The sequence below is a fragment of the Chiloscyllium punctatum genome, chromosome 51 (genome assembly GCF_047496795.1).
Source record: "Chiloscyllium punctatum isolate Juve2018m chromosome 51, sChiPun1.3, whole genome shotgun sequence".
Lineage (NCBI taxonomy): Eukaryota > Metazoa > Chordata > Chondrichthyes > Orectolobiformes > Hemiscylliidae > Chiloscyllium > Chiloscyllium punctatum.
The window spans coordinates 8,691,772-8,707,442 of NC_092789.1; the positions used below are offsets into that span (position 1 = coordinate 8,691,772).

The 15,671-nt window shown below is 46.0% G+C and overlaps 1 protein-coding gene across 2 annotated transcripts in view; it reads left to right on the top strand.

Moving 5' to 3' along the window:
• Window positions 1-738: 738 nt before the first annotated feature.
• LOC140470495 (NACHT, LRR and PYD domains-containing protein 3-like) overlaps window positions 739-15,671 on the top strand; it is a 108,933-nt gene continuing 94,000 nt past the window's right edge. Inside the window, exons 1-2 of one of the 2 annotated variants that reach the window (XM_072566607.1) lie at window positions 739-1,648; window positions 4,315-4,451. In XM_072566607.1, the coding sequence (XP_072422708.1) occupies window positions 1,605-1,648; window positions 4,315-4,451 (181 nt within the window). In that variant the 5' untranslated portion in view covers window positions 739-1,604. The remainder of the gene's footprint in view (window positions 1,649-4,314; window positions 4,452-15,671) is intronic. The other variant, XM_072566606.1, reaches the window with a different exon arrangement.

Consider the following 15,671-nt stretch of genomic DNA (forward strand, 5'->3'; position numbering starts at 1 on the left):
GCAGTAACCTTCAGGGTACAATGGACCTGCACTACCAGATCTCTCTGCCCATCAACATTTCCCAAGGCTCTTCCATTGATTTCTATAATTCACTCTTGAATAAGTCTTGCCTAAATGCATCACCTCACATTTGAAATCCATCTGCCACTTTTCCACCCAACTCTCCGGTCTACCTCTATCCTCCTGTATCTTTGACAGTCCTTTATGCTTTCTGCTACTCCATCAATCTTCATGTCATCTGCAAACGTGCTGATCATACCAACAGTGCCCTCTTCCAGAACATTTATGTATGTTACAAACAACAGAGGCCCCAACACTGACCCCTGTGGAACACCACTGGTCACCTTTCTCCATTTCGAGAAACTCCCTTCAAATACTACTCTCTGTCTCCTGTTGCTCACCCAGTTCTTTATCCACCTAGCTAGAGCACCCTGTGACTTCACTTTCTTCATTAGTTTACCATGGGGAACCTTATCAAATACCTTACTAATGTCCATATATATGAAATCAACAGCCCTTCCTTCATCTATCAACTTGGTCACTTCCTCAAAGAACTCTATTAAGTTGGTAAGGCACAATCTCCCCAGCACTCTCCCTCTCATACAAGCTGACGTTTTCATCCTAAGAAAATGTCTTTCACTGTCTACCCTATTTAATCCCCTGATCATCTTGTATGTCTCTATCAAATCTCCCCTTAGCCGCCTTCTTTCCAATGAGAACAGACCCAAGTCTCTCAGCCTTTCCTCGTAAGACCTTCCCTCCAGACCAGGCAACATCCTGGTAAATCTCCTCTGCACCTTTTCCAATGCTTCCACATCCTTCCTGTAATGGGGCGACCAGAACTGTACACAATATTCCAAGTGTGGCCACACCAGCTTTTTGTATAGTTGCAGCATGATATTGTGGTTCCGGAACTCAATCCCTCTACAAGTGAAATCTAACACATCATATGCCTCCTTAACAGCGCTATCCACCTGGGTGGCAACTTTCAGGGGTCTATACACATGGACTCCAGGAACCCTCTGCACATCCACACAACTAAGAATCTTTCCATTGACCCAGTACTCTGCCTTGCTGTTATTCTTCCCAAAGTGCATCACCTCACATTTAGCATTGGACTCCAGTTGCCACCTCTCAGCCCAATTCTGCAACCTGTAACATTCCCTCTGCAACATTCTTCCAAACTGTCCACTACTCCACCGACTTTAGTGTCATCTGCAAAGTTACTAATCCATCCACCTATGCCTGCGTCTAAGTCATTTAGAAAAATGACAAACAGCAGTGGTCCCAAAACAGATCCTTGTGGCACATCAGTAATAGGAGAATGGGTCTGTTGGGATACTCTTCGAGGGTTGATGTGGACGTGATGGTCTGAAGGGCCTGTTTCCACACTGTAGGGATTCTGTGATTCTAATTGTGAGCTGGAAATGACTTGTTGACTTTGGGATAAGGTGTGGTAAAAGCAAAGGAACAGGCAAAACAGGTTTTGTTTGTTTGTGAGGCCATGCATGGAGGCTCATTACAGGTTGAGTCTTGACCTGATAAATGCAGTGACTCTCTGGAAAAGTGTTTAAACACTCTGGTAAGGGACAAAAAAGCTGCAGATGCTGGAATCCAAAATAGACAGCAGAAGTTGGATATTAATGAGGTTAGTAACTGGGAATTGATTTTGGTAACTGGATTAGTGGTGCTGGAAGAGCACAGCAGTTCAGGCAGCATCCAATGAACTTCGAAATTGACGTTTTGGGCAAAAGCCCTTCATCAGGAATAAAGGCAGTGAGCCTGAAGCATGGAGAGATAAGCTAGAGGAGGGTGGGGGTGGGGAGAGAGTAGCATAGAGTACAATGGGTGAGTGGGGGAGGGGATGAAGGTGATAGGTCAGGGAGGAGAGGGTGGAGTGGATAGGTAGAAAAGAAGATAGGCAGGTCGGACAAGTCCGGACAAGTCAAGGGGACAGTTACTGAGCTGGAAGTTTAGAACGAGGGTGAGGTGGGGGAAGGGGAAATGAGGAAACTGTTGAAGTCCACATTAATGCCCTGGGGTTGAAGTGTTCCGAGGCGGAAGATGAGGCGTTCTTCCTCCAGGCGTCTGGTGGTGAGGGAGCGGCGGTGAAGGAGGCCCTGGACCTCCATGTCCTCGGCAGAGTGGGAGGGGGAGTTGAAATGTTAGGCCACGGGGCGGTGTGGTTGATTGGTGCGGGTTTCTCGGAGATGTTCCCTAAAGCGCTCTGCTAGGAGGTGCCCAGTCTCCCCAATGTAGAGGAGACCGCATCGGGAGCAACGGATACAATAAATGATATTAGTGGATGTGCAAGTAAAACTTTGATGAATGTGGAAGGCTCCTTTAGGGCCTTGGATAGAGGTGAGGGAGGAGGTGTGGGGACAGGTTTTACAGTTCCTGCGGTGGCAGGGGAAGGTGCCAGGATGGGAGGGTGGGTCGTAGGGGGCGTGGACCTGACCAGGTAGTCACGGAGGGGGCGGTCTTTACGGAAGGCGGAAAGAGGTGGGAAGGGAAATATATCCCTGGTAGTGGGGTCTGTTTGGAGGTGGCGGAAATGTCGGTGGATGATTTGGTTTATTCGAAGGTTGGTAGAGTGGAAGGTGAGCACCAGGGGCATTCTGTCCTTGTTACGGTTGGAGGGGTGGGGTCTGAGGGCAGAGGTGTGGGATGTAGACGAGATGTGTTGGAGGGCATCTTTAACCACGTGGGAAGGGAAATTGCGGTCTCTGAAGAAAGAAGCCATCTGGTGTGTTCTGTGGTGGAACTGGTTCTCCTGGGAGCAGATCCGGCGGAGGCGGAGGAATTGGGAATACGGGATGGCATTTTTGCAAGAGGTAGGTTGGGAAGAGGTGTAATCCAGGTAGCTGTGGGAGTTGGTGGGTTTGTAAAAAATGTCAGTGTCAAGTCGGTCGTCACTAATGGAGATAGAGAGGTCCAGGAAGGGGAGGGAGGTGTCAGAGATGGTCCAGGTGAATTTAAGGTCAGGGTGGAATGTGTTGGTGAAGATGATGAATTGCTCAACCTCCTCGCGGGAGCACGAGGTGGTGCCAATGCAGTCATCAATGTCGCGGAGGAAGAGTTGGGGAGTGGTGCAGGTGTAATTACGGAAGATCAACTGCTCTGCATAGCCAACAAAGAGACAGGCATAGCTGGGGACCGTCCATGTGCCCATGGCTACCCCTTTGGTCTGGAGGAAGTGGGAGGATTCGAAGGAGAAATTGTTAAGGGTGAGGACCAGTTCGGCCAAACGAATAAGAGTGTCGGTGGAAGGGTACTGTTGGGGACGTCTAGAGAGGGAAACACAGAGGGCTTGGAGGCCCTGGTCATGGCGGATGGAGGTGTAGAGGGATTGGATATCCATGGTGAAGATGAGGTGTTGGGGTCGGGGAAACAGATGTCTTGGAGGAGGTGGAGGACGTGGGTGGTGTCTTGAACGTATGTGGGGAGTTCCTGGACTAGGGGGGATAGGACAGTGTTGAGGTAGGTAGAGATGAGTTCAGTGGGGCAGGAGCATGCTGAGACAGTGGTTCGGCCAGGGTGGTCACGCTTGTGGATCTTGGGAAGGAGGTAGAACCGGGCAGTGAGGGGTTCCCGGACTATGAGGTTGGAAACTGTGGGTGGGAGATCTCCTGAGGTGATGAGGTCCTGTATGGTCTGGGGGGAGATGATGGTTTGGTGATGGGGGGTGGGGTCATGGTCGAGAGGGCAGTAGGAAGAGGTGTCCTCGAGTTGGCGCTTGGCTTCAGCGGTGTAGAGGTCAGTGCACCAGACTACCACTGCGCCCCCTTTATCCACTGGCTTGATGGTGAGGTTGGATTGGAGCAGAGGGATTGGAGGGCTGCGCGTTGTGAGGGTGAGAGGTTGGAGTGGGGGAGGGAGGTAGACAGGTTGAGGCGGTTAATGTCCCGGCGGCAGTTGGAAATGAAGAGGTCGAGGGCAGGTAATAGGCCAGCGTGGGGTGTCCAGGTGGATGCAGTGTGTTGGAGGTGGGCGGGAGTCCTAATTGTGAAAGTAAGTTCGGAGGCAGAGGCGACGGAAGAATTGTTCGATGTCCTGGCGTGTAAGTTTAGAGCAGAATCTATGTTCAAGCAGAATGACTGTTGAATGATAATTTAGGCAGAGGGAGGATCCTATCAGGCTGGAGATAGGGTGGAAGTTTTTTAAGCTGTGTTCTGAGAGATAAGCAGGGAGTTTCTGAATCTTCCTTTTAATGTGATACACTGGCTTCTGGAATCACAGAGTAGGAAGCTGAGTAAGAAATATTGTTGCCTTTAGCTGGCTGAACTGACAAGGTGACCCTGAACAATGTTTCAGAAACAAAAAAGCTGCAGATGCTGGAATCCAAAGTAGACAGGCAGGAGGCTGGAAGAACACAGCAAGCCAGGCAGCATCAGGAAGTAGCGATGTCGGCATTTTGGGTGTAACCATTCTTCAGAAAAGTAGCCAAGCAGGTAAATTTTTACTTGTATTCCCCGATTACTGTACATTTACCCCAAACCATGCAACATTGCAAGGCATTGACGTCATAGAAAATAGAACATGGAAGTATACTGCACAGGAATGGCCCTTCAGCCCACAATGTTGTACTGAACATGATGTGAAACTAAACTAATTCTTTCTGCCTGTCCTTGGTCCATAATCCTCCATTCCTTGCATATTTATGTGCTTATCTAAAAGTCCCTTCAATGTCCTGAGTATACCAACTCCACCACCATCACTGGCAGCGCGCTCCAGATTCCTACCACTCTGTGTAAAATAGAAACTTATTCCTTACATCCCTTTTGAACTGTCTCCCTCTCAACTTAAATGCATGCCTCCTAGTATTAGATATTTCAACTCTTGGGGAAAAAGATTCTGACAGTTAACTCTACTTATGTCTCTTCTAAATTCGTAGAAGTCTACAAAATTAAAAAAAAAAGAGTCTGCTGCTCCAGAGAAAACTATCAGAGTTTTGCTACTGTCTTATTTATAGCTCATATGCTCTAATTCAGGCAGCATCCTGGTAAGTCTCTTCTGCACCTTCTCCAAAGCCTCCACATTCCTGTTTGTCATGTGGCAACCATAATTGAATGCAATACTCTATGTGGCCTAACCAAAGTCTTATAAAGCTGCAACGTGGTGGCATAGTACCTCAGTGGTTAGCACTGCTGCCTCGCAGTGCCAGGGACCCGAGTTCGATTGCAGCCTATGGCGACTGTGCTAAGAGCTAGTGAGGTTAGGAATAGGAGGATAGAGCAGATGAGTGCATGGCTGAGGAGCTGGTGTCTGGGAGAAAGGTTCACATCTTTGGATTATTGGAATCTCTCATCTGGGGTAGAAGTGACCTGTACAAGAAGGATGGATTGCACATGAATTGGAAGGGGACTAAGATACGAGCAGGGAGATTTGCTCAAGCTGCCCAGGAGGATTTAAACAAGGGGGGAGGTGGGGGAGGAATGAGACCCAGGGAAATAGTGAAGAAAGAGATTAATCTGAGACTGATACAGTGAGAAAGGGAGCAAGTCAAGGCAGGAAGGAACAAAGCAGAGAAGAAGGTCGGACTGATAAATTAAACTGCATTTACTTATATGCAAAAGGCCTAACTGGGAAGGCAGATGAACTCATGGCACATGGGACTGGGATATCCTAGCAATTAGAGTGTTGTCCCACTCCCCCCTCAGTCAAAGCAAAAAGCTCAGAGACACAGAGTAGTTTTACATCCTTCATCTTTATTCCAGGTTCTGAAGGAACGTCATCACCTCAGGGGATCTCCCATCCACCGCCTCCAACCTGATAGTCCCACAACTCTGCACCGCCTGTTTCTACCTCCTGCCCAAAATCCACAAACCTGACTGCCCCGGCCGACCCATTGCCTCAGCGTGCTCCTGCCCCACCGAACTCATCTCTGCATACCTCGAAAAGGTCCTGTCCCCCTTAGTCGAAGAACTCCCCACCTACGTTCGGGACACCACCCACGCCCTCCACCTCCTCCATGATTTTCGCTTCCCCAGTCCCCAACGCCTTATCTTCACCATGGACATCCAGTCCCTATACACCTCCATCCCCCATCACGAAGGACTTAAAGCCCTCCGCTTCATCCTTTCCCGCCGTACCAACCAGTAACCTTCCACCGACACCCTCCTTCGACTGACTGAACTGGTCCTCACCCTGAACAACTTCTCTTTCCAATCCTCCCACTTCCTCCAAACCAAAGGAGTAGCCATGGGCACCCGCATGGGCCCCAGCTATGCCTGCCTCTTCGTAGGATATGTGGAACAGTCCATCTTCCGCAGGTACACTGGCCCCACCCCCCACCTTTTCCTCCGCTACATCGATGACTGTATTGGCGCTGCCTCGTGCTCCCACGAGGAGGTTGAACAGTTCATCCACTTTACCAACACTTTCCACCCTGACCTCAAATTCACCTGGACCGACTCAGACTCCTCCCTCCCCTTCCTAGACCTTTCCATTTCCATCTCGGGTGACCGAGTCGACACGGGCATTTACTATAAACCGACCGACTCCCACAGCTACCTGGACTACACCTCCTCCCACCCTGCCCCCTGTAAAAACGCCATCCCATATTCCTAATTCCTTCCTCTCCGCCGCAGTGTGGAAGAGCAGAGGGATCTTTGGGTCCATTTTCACAGATCCCTCAAAGTTGCCACCCTAGTTGATAGGATGGTTAAGAAGGTGTATGGTGTGTTGGCTTCCATTAGCAGGGAATTGAGTTTTAGAGCCACGATGTTGTGCTGCAGCTCTGTAGAACCCTGGTTAGACCACACTTGGAATATTGTGTTCAGTTCTGGTCACCTGGTTATAGGAAGGATGTGTAAGCTTTAGAGAAGACGCAGAGCAGATTTACAAGGATTCTGCCTGGATTGGAGGACATGTCTTCTGAAGAAAAGTTGAGGGAGCTAGGGCTTTTCTCATTGGCGCGAAGAAGAATAAGAGGTGACTTGATAGAGATGTACAAGATGTTGAGAAGCATAGCCAGAGGCTTTTTCCCATGGCAGAAATGTCTATCATGAGCGGGCATTGTTTTGAGGTAATTGGAAGGTTTAGGGGAGATGTCAGAGGTAGGTTCTTTACACAGAGTGGAATGCACTGCTGGCAGTGGTAGTAGAGTCAGATACATTAGGGACATTTAAGCGATTCTTGGATAGATAGTACAAGAATAGGATAAAAGGCTGGCACAAAATGAAGGGCTGAAGGGCCTGTACTGTTCCGTGTTCTAATGCCCCAAGTGTGGCTGCACCAGAGTTTTGTACAGCTGCATCATGACCTCATGGCTCCAAAACACAATCCCTCTACCAATTAAAACTAGTACACCATACTTCACTTTTACCACCCAGGTTGACAGGGTTGTTACTTTCAGGGATCTGTGCACATGGGCAGCGAGATCTCTCTGCTCAAGAATCTTACCATTAGCCCAGTGCTATGTATTCCTGATACTCATTCTAAAGTGAATCACCTCTTACTTTTCCGCATTAAACTGCATTTGCCAACTCTCAGCTCTGCTGTGTAGCTTATCTATGTCCCTCTGTAATCTGCAACACCCTTCTGCACTATTCATAAATGCACCGACTTTAGTGTCATCTGCAAGTTTACTCACCAATCCTTCTGTACCCTTATCCAGGTCATTTTAATAAATGACAAACAGCAGTAACCCCAAAACAGGTCCTTGCAGTACGCCACTAGTAACTGAACTCCAGTATGAACATTTCCCATCAACCACCACCCTCTGTCTTCTTTCAGCTAGCCAATTTCTGATCCAAACTACTATATCACCCTTCATCCCATGCCTCCGTATTTTCTGCAATAGCCTACTCTAGGGAATCTAAAAATGCTTTACAAGGAAGTTGCCAGGATTTAAATGTTAGGTTCCCTTCTGAGATTTTTACACACTTGATACAACTGCAATATGCCAACTTGTGTGAATAGCCACGATTTATTTCAGCAAGTACAATTAAGATAATCAGAGGGTTAGATAGGGTGGACGGGGAGAGCCTTTTTCCAAGAATGGTGACAGCGAGCACGAGGGGGCATAGCTTTAAATTGAGAGGTGATAGAGATAGGACAGATGTCAGAAGTAGTTTCTTTACTCAGAGAGTAGAAAGCGTATGGAATGCTTTGCCTGCAATGGTAGTAGATTCGCCAACTTTAAGTACACTTAAATCGTCATTGGACAAGCATATGGATGTACATGGAGTAGTGTAGGTTAGATGGGCTTCAGATTGGTATGACAGGTCGGCGCAATATCGAGGGCTGAAGGGCCTGTACTGCGCTGTAATGTTCTAAATGTTTTGGAGGGTCACTTAACACTCTTTGTGATGCTTGCGGAGCATGTCAATTGAAGTTCCCCGAACAAGGGATCCATCCTCCCTTTCTAAAGTTTTGTACATCACCGTCAGTCATGCACGCAAGACACAACCCCCTGCCACAATCACCTGATGAAGGAGTGGCGCTCCAAAAGCTAGTGTGCTTCCAGTTAAACCTGTTGGACTATAACCTGGTGTTGTGAGATTTTTAACTTTGTACACCCCAGTCCAACACTGGCATCTCCAAATCACCATTCCCCTATAGTCACATTCCACCCAAAAACAATGTAACGTGATTAGATTATTTCTCAGAACAGAGTCTGATTTGATTATCACATTCTGTCTGCAAGACAGAAAAGCATATCCCCTATGACATCCAATTTCGTACATGTCAGCAGAACAACTTAACCCTTTAACATCACAGAAAGATTTGAGCTACAGGGAGAGGCTAATAGGCTGGGGCTGTTTTCTCTGAAGCGTCAAAGGCTGAGGGGGACCTTATAGAGGTTTGTAAAATCATGAGGGGCATGGGTAGGATAAAGAGACAATTTTTTTTCCCTGCAATGGGGGAATCCAGAAATAGAGGGCATAGGTTTAGCGTGAGAGTATTAGAGTACAGATTTGAGACGGCCCAGGGAATCCCTTGTGGACTCAGACCTGTATGCCTCTCAGACCTGTATGCCTCTCATCCACATTCGTCCCTGAGATCGTATTCTTTGGTAGTCTGGAATAAAAATTTCTTGCAGTTTAGATTAATTTTAGTCATCCCCTTTATTTACCAATAACATCACTGCTACAACGTAACACTGATACCTATAAGTCAAGCTAACTAGGTTCTAAAAATCTGGGAGAGTAGGGCACCAGTTTTTCAAGAGCCCTCGCAGGTCACCTTCCTTTTATATCGCAAACAGGGTTCTTTGATACAAAAAGTTTACAAAAACCCTGCATGTTCTTAATTAAGTTAAAAATCACACAACACAAAATTATAGTCCAACAAGTTCATTTGGAAGCACTAGCTTTCGGAGCGCTGCTCTTTCATCAGACGGTTGTGGATTATAAGACTCAGAATTTATAGCAAAAGTTTACAGTGTGATGTAACTGAAATTATATATTGAAAAAGACCTGGATTGTTTGTTAAAACTCTCATCTTTTAGAATGACCATGTTAGTTTCAGTTCTTTCATATGTAAATCGTAAAACATTTTTAAAAGTTACATTCTCAAGTGAACTTTAACAATTGGTGTCATGTCGGCCCAGATAATGCATTGAAGCTGTGAGTTGCTCTGTGTGAGACTGTCTGTGCCACAATGGTCAGACTGATTCTAATCTAAAATATGGATTTTCAGAATCTTACATGGATTCATGCAGTTTTTGAGCAAAGTAAAATGTAATTCTGCAAGTACAAATTCAACCCACAAATACACTCTCTCTCTCTCTCTCTCTCTCTGGTGTCCTTTTGAACCCTCAAGTCAGGGACTTGTAACGGAAAAATGTTTTTCCCTCTGCATCTGCGAGCTTGAAAGGGTAATAAGAATCCATTATAATTGACCTGATCATTAATTACAAGGCTTTTGATGATACAGAGTTTTGTTTCGAGGTCAGAATCATACATTGTCATTAATTTCACAAGGGAACAGCCGTGAATGTTATTACTCGGTATCCTATTTACACAGATTCATTGATTTTAAGGTAAATGTTCTTAATTGCCTTAGAGCATGCTGTTATCACTTGATGAGAACAGATGTTTTTATCTTCTGCATAACTATACAAAACCCTGGTGCGACCACACTTGGAATATTGTGTACAGTTCTGGTCCCCATATTTTGGGAAGGATGTGGAAGCATTGGAAAAGGTGCAGAGGAGATTTACCAGGATGTTGCCTGGTCTGGAGGGAAGATCTTATGAGGAAAGGCTGAGAGACTTGAGCCTGTTCTCATTGGCAAGAAGGCGGCTAAGGAGGATTTGATAGAGACATACAAGATGATCAGAGGATTCGATCGGGTAGACAGTGAATGTCTTTTTCCTAGGATGATGACGTCAGCTTGTACGAGGGGGAGCATAACTACAAATTGAGGGGTGATAGATTTAAGACAGATGTCAGAGGCAGGTTCTTCACTCAGAGAGTGGTAAGGGAGTAGAATGCCCTACCTGCTCATGTAGTCAACTCAGCCACATGAGGGAGATTTAATCAATCCTTAGATAAGCACAGAGATGATTTTGGGATAGTGTAGGGGGACAGGCTGAAAATAGTTCACAGGTCGATGCAACATAGAGCGCTGAAGGGCCTGTTCTGCGCTGTCTTGTTCTATGTTCTATAACCTGGGTCCTCCCTTTTTTTGTGGCCTGATGCCTCCCTGCCCATCAGCTTATTTTCATGTGTGCAGCAAATGTCTTCGATAATTCAGTATTACCGTTTAGTTTGATTTTTTAAGGACAAGTTTTAAGGCTATAGACTTTCTCAAGAGGGGAAGGCTATAAAAAGGACCTCAGAGCCAACATATTCATGTCGAGGGTGGTGTCTGTATGGAATGAGCTGTTAGAGGATGTGGTGGAGGCTGGTACAATTACAGCATTTAAAAGGCATCTGGATGGGTAGATGAATAGGAAGGGTTTAGAAAGATAGGATATGGGCTAAGTACTGGAAAATGGGACTAGATTAGGTTAGGATAACTGGTTGGCACGGATGAGTTGGACTGAAAGGTCAGTTTCCATGCTGTACATTTCTACGATCTTATGACTGTTTGTGTAGAGTTTGCACGTTCTCCCTGTGTCTGCGTGGGTTTCGTCGTGGTGCTCTGGTTTCCTCCTATAGTGCAACAGACAATAGGTGCAGGAGTAGTCCATTCTGCCCTTCGAGCCTGCACCACCATTCATTATGATCATGGCTGCTCATCCTCAATTAGTATCCTGTTCCTGCCTTATCTCCATAACCCTTGATTCCACTATTCTTGAGAGCTCTATCCAATTTTTTCTTAAATGAATCCAGAGACTGGGCCTCCACTGCCCTCTGTGGCAGAGCATTCCACACACCCACCACTCTCTGAGTGAAGAGGTTTCTCCTCATCTCTGTCCTAAATGGCCAACCCCTTATTTCTAAGCTGTGTCCTCTGGTTCCGGACTCACCCATCAGCGGAAACATGTTTCCTTCCTCCAGAGTGTCCAATCCTTTAATAATCTTATACGTCTTAATCAGATCCCCTCTCAGTCTTCTAAACTCAAGGGTATACAAGCCCAGTCGGTCCAATATTTCAATATAAGGTAGTCCCGCCATTCCAGGAATTGACCTCGTGAACCTACGCTGCACTCCCTCAATAGCCAGAAAGTGTTTCCTCAAATTTGGAGACCAGAATTTCACACAATATCCCAGGTGCGGTCTCACCAGGGCCCTGTAACAGCTGCAGAAGAACCTCTTTGCTTCTATACTCAACCCCTCTTGTTATGAAGGCCAGCATGCTGTTAGCTTTCTTCACTACCTGCTGTACCTGCATGCTTACCTTTATTGACTGGTTTACAAGAACACCTTATACTGCCCCTTTACCTAACTTGACTCCATTGAGGCAGTAATCTGCCTTCCTGTTCTTGTCACCAAAGTGGATAACCATACATTTATCCACATTAAACTGCATCTGCCATGCATCTGTCCACTCACCTAACCTGTCCGGGTCACCCTGTAATCTCCCAACATCAACCTCCCATTTCACCCTGCCACCCAGCTTTGTATCATCACCAAATTTGCTAATGTTACTATTAATACCATCTTCTATATCATTACTATATATTGTAAAAAGCTGGAATCCCAGCACTGATCCCTGCGGTACCCCACTGGTCACCGCCTGCCATTCCGAAAGGGAGCCGTTTATCTTTGTTTCCTGTCAGCCAATCAATTTGTAATCCAAGTCAGTACTTTGCCCCAATACCATGCGCCCTAATCTTGCTCACTATCCTCCTATGTAGGACTTTATCAAAGGCTTTCTGAAAGTCCAGGTACACAAAATCCCTTGTCCATCTTCAGAGTTACATCCTCAAAAAATTCCAGAAGATTAGTCAAGCATGATTTTCCCTTCATAAATCCATGCTGACTCTGACTTATCCTGTTACTGCTATCCAGATGTGTTGTAATTTCATCCTTTATAATTGACTCCAGCATTTTCCCCACCACTGAGGTAAGACTAACTGGTCTATAATTTCCTGCTTTCTCTCTCACTCCTTTCTTAAAAAGTGGTAAAACATTAGTCACCCTCCAATCCGCAGGAACTGATCCTGAATCTATCGAACTCTGGAAAATAATCACCAACGTATCCACGATTTCTCGAGCTACCTCCTTCAGAACCCTGGGATGTAGACCATCAGGCCCCGGGGACTTATCAACCTTCAGACCTAACAGTCTCTCCAACACCAATTTCTGGCAAATATAAATTCCCTTCAGTTCAGGTCCTTCAGCCGCTGTTACCTCTGTGAGATTGCTTGTGTCTTCTCCAGAGAACACAGATAAGAAGTACCAATTCAACTCTTCTGCCATTTCTTTGTTCCCCATAATATATTTCCCTGTTTCTGTCTTCAAGGGCCCAATTTTAGTCTTAACCATTTTTTTGCCTTTCACATACCTAAAAAAGCTTTTACTATCCTCCTTTATATTTTTGGCCAGTTTACCTTCGTACCTCATTTTTTTCTCTGCGTATTTCCTTCTTAGTAATCCTCTGTTGTTCTTTAAAAGCTTCCCAGTCCTCCGTTTTCCCACTCATCTTTGCTAAGTTATACTTTTTCTCTTTTGACTTTATATGTTTTTTAACTCCGTCATCAGCCACAGCCTCCCCTGCCTCCTCATAGGATCTTTCTTCCTTTTTGGAATGAACTGATCCTGCATCTTCTGCATTATACACAGAAATATCTGCCATTGTTCCTCCACTGTCATCCCTGCTAAGGTATTGCACCATTGAACTTTGGCCAGCTCCTCCCTCATAGCTCCATAGTTCCCTTTATTCAACTGAAATATTGTCACTACCGATTGTACCCTCTCCCTTTCAAATTGCAGATTGATGTGCAAAATTGCAGAAAGATGTGCAAGTTAGGTGAATTGGCCGTGCTAAAATTGTGCATAGTTTTCAAGGATGTGTCGGTTAGGTGCATTGGTCAGTGGAAATGTAAAGTAATAGGGTAGGAGAATGGGTCTGGGTAGGATACTGTTCGGAGGGTCAATGTGGACTCGTTGGGCCAAATGGCCTGTTTCCACACTGTAGGGATTCTTTTTTTCAATGCATCCTGCCCCTTGTACTGAATTCCCCAACCAATAAAGGCAAACATGCCCTATTCCTGTCTACTTACATGGCTACTTTCAGGGGGGTATGGACCTGAATCCCAAGATCCTTCCATATAGCAATGCTGTTCAGGGTCCTGCCATAAACTGTGCACTTTTGCCTAACATGTGATCTCACAATTGCAGTACTTCACACTTACCCAGATTTAAGCTCCATCTGCCTTATGTGCACCAATCATATATGCCTTCACCACCATCCCTGGCAGTGTATTCCAGACTTCTACCACTCTATGTTTTAAAACTCACATCTACTTTGAACTGTCCCCCTCTCACCTTAAATGCATCTTGGTCTTCTGGATGAGCCAAGGACAGCACAGTGGTTAGCACTGCTGTCTTTTAACACTAGTAACCTGGGTTCAATTCCATCCTGTATTCCTAAAAATTCTCTCCAGTAGCTTCTCAACCACCAATGCGAGGGTTACTGGTCCATCGTTGCCTGGAACCTTCCTATTTCCCTTCTTGAAAAGAGAAAGAATATTAGCTCCTGGCCAGTCCTCTGGGATGTCACCAGTGGCGGATGAGGATGCAAAGATCTTGGGCAAGGCACCAACAATCTCCTGTCTTGCCTCTGTCAATAACCTTGTGTAGATACCATTGGGCCCTAGGGACTTATTCATCATTATGCTCTCATGAGACCCAACACCACATCTTTCTTGATCTCAAAATGCTCCAGCATATAAGCGTACTACACACAAATCTCACTATCCTCCATATCTTCTCCCATGTGAATGTGGACACAAAATACTCATTTCGGATCTTGCCCACATCCTCTGCCTCCAAACGCAAGTTCCCTCCTTTATCCTTGTATAATCCTACCTTCTCCCCAGTTATTCTCTTGTTTTTTAATGTATAGAATAACTTGGGATTCTCCTTAACACTATTTGCCAGGGTCATTTCCTGGTCCCTTCTTGCTCTCCTAACTCTCTGCTTGAGACCTTCCCTGCTTTCTTTATTTTTTTAAGGGACTGTGTCCAATTTTAGACTCCTAAACCTTACATATGCTTTTTTCTTTCCTTTCTACTAAATTCACAATCTCCTTTGTCACCTTGCCATCCTTGTCCTCTGTCCTTACTGGAACATACCAGTCCTGAACTCTGATCAGATCTTTAAACAACTCCCACATGTGAAATGTTGACTTGCCTAATTGCTCCTTCCAATTAATGCACCCTAGTCATGCCTGATACTGACATAAATTGCCTTCTCCCAGTTTAATACATTCCTACAAGTCCTGACTTATCCTTAATCATAGCTAACTTCAGACATCAGGAGTTATGTTCCTTGTTTCCAAAATACTCTGTGACTGAAAGGTCAATTACTTGGCCAGGTTTATTAGCCAATACAAGGTCCAGTATTGCCCCTCTTTCAGTTTAACTATCCCCATGCTGTTCCAAGAAACCCCTTGAATGCACTTAGCAAATTCTGCCCTGTGTCAGCCTCTTACTCGAAGGGAGTCCCAGGCAATATTGGGGAATTTAAAATCACCCATTTTGACAACCTGGTTCATAAAACTGTTTGGCTGCACGGGTCCACACCGACCCTTCGAAGAGCATTCCATCCTGACTGCACCCTCACCGCCCTTCCAGATGCTCTGGTTTCCTCCCACAGTCCAAAGATGTGTAGGTCAGGTGAATTGGCCATGCTGAATTGCCCCTGGTGTTGGGTGCATTGGTCGGAGAGAGATGGGTCTGGGTGGGTTGCTCCTCAGATGGTCAGTGTGGACTGGTTCGGCCAAAGGGCCTGTTTCCACACTGTAGGATATCTAATCTAATCCACCTCGCCAATGCATCCCTGGACACTACGAGCACTTAGCATGGCCAATCCACTTAACCTGCACATCTTTGGAATGTAAGAGGAAACCCAAGCCTCCAGAGGAAGCCCACGCAGACACTGGGAGAACGTGCAAGCTCCACACAGAATTTATAGTTGTATGGAAAGGGCAGAAAAATGTACTTGAGGAATGGCAGAGCAGGCCCCAAGAGCTGAATGGTCTTGTGGTGTTTCTATTTCTTATGGTGTTGTGATCCAACAGTGGAGCAGGTGAGAAGGGCACAAAGGGGG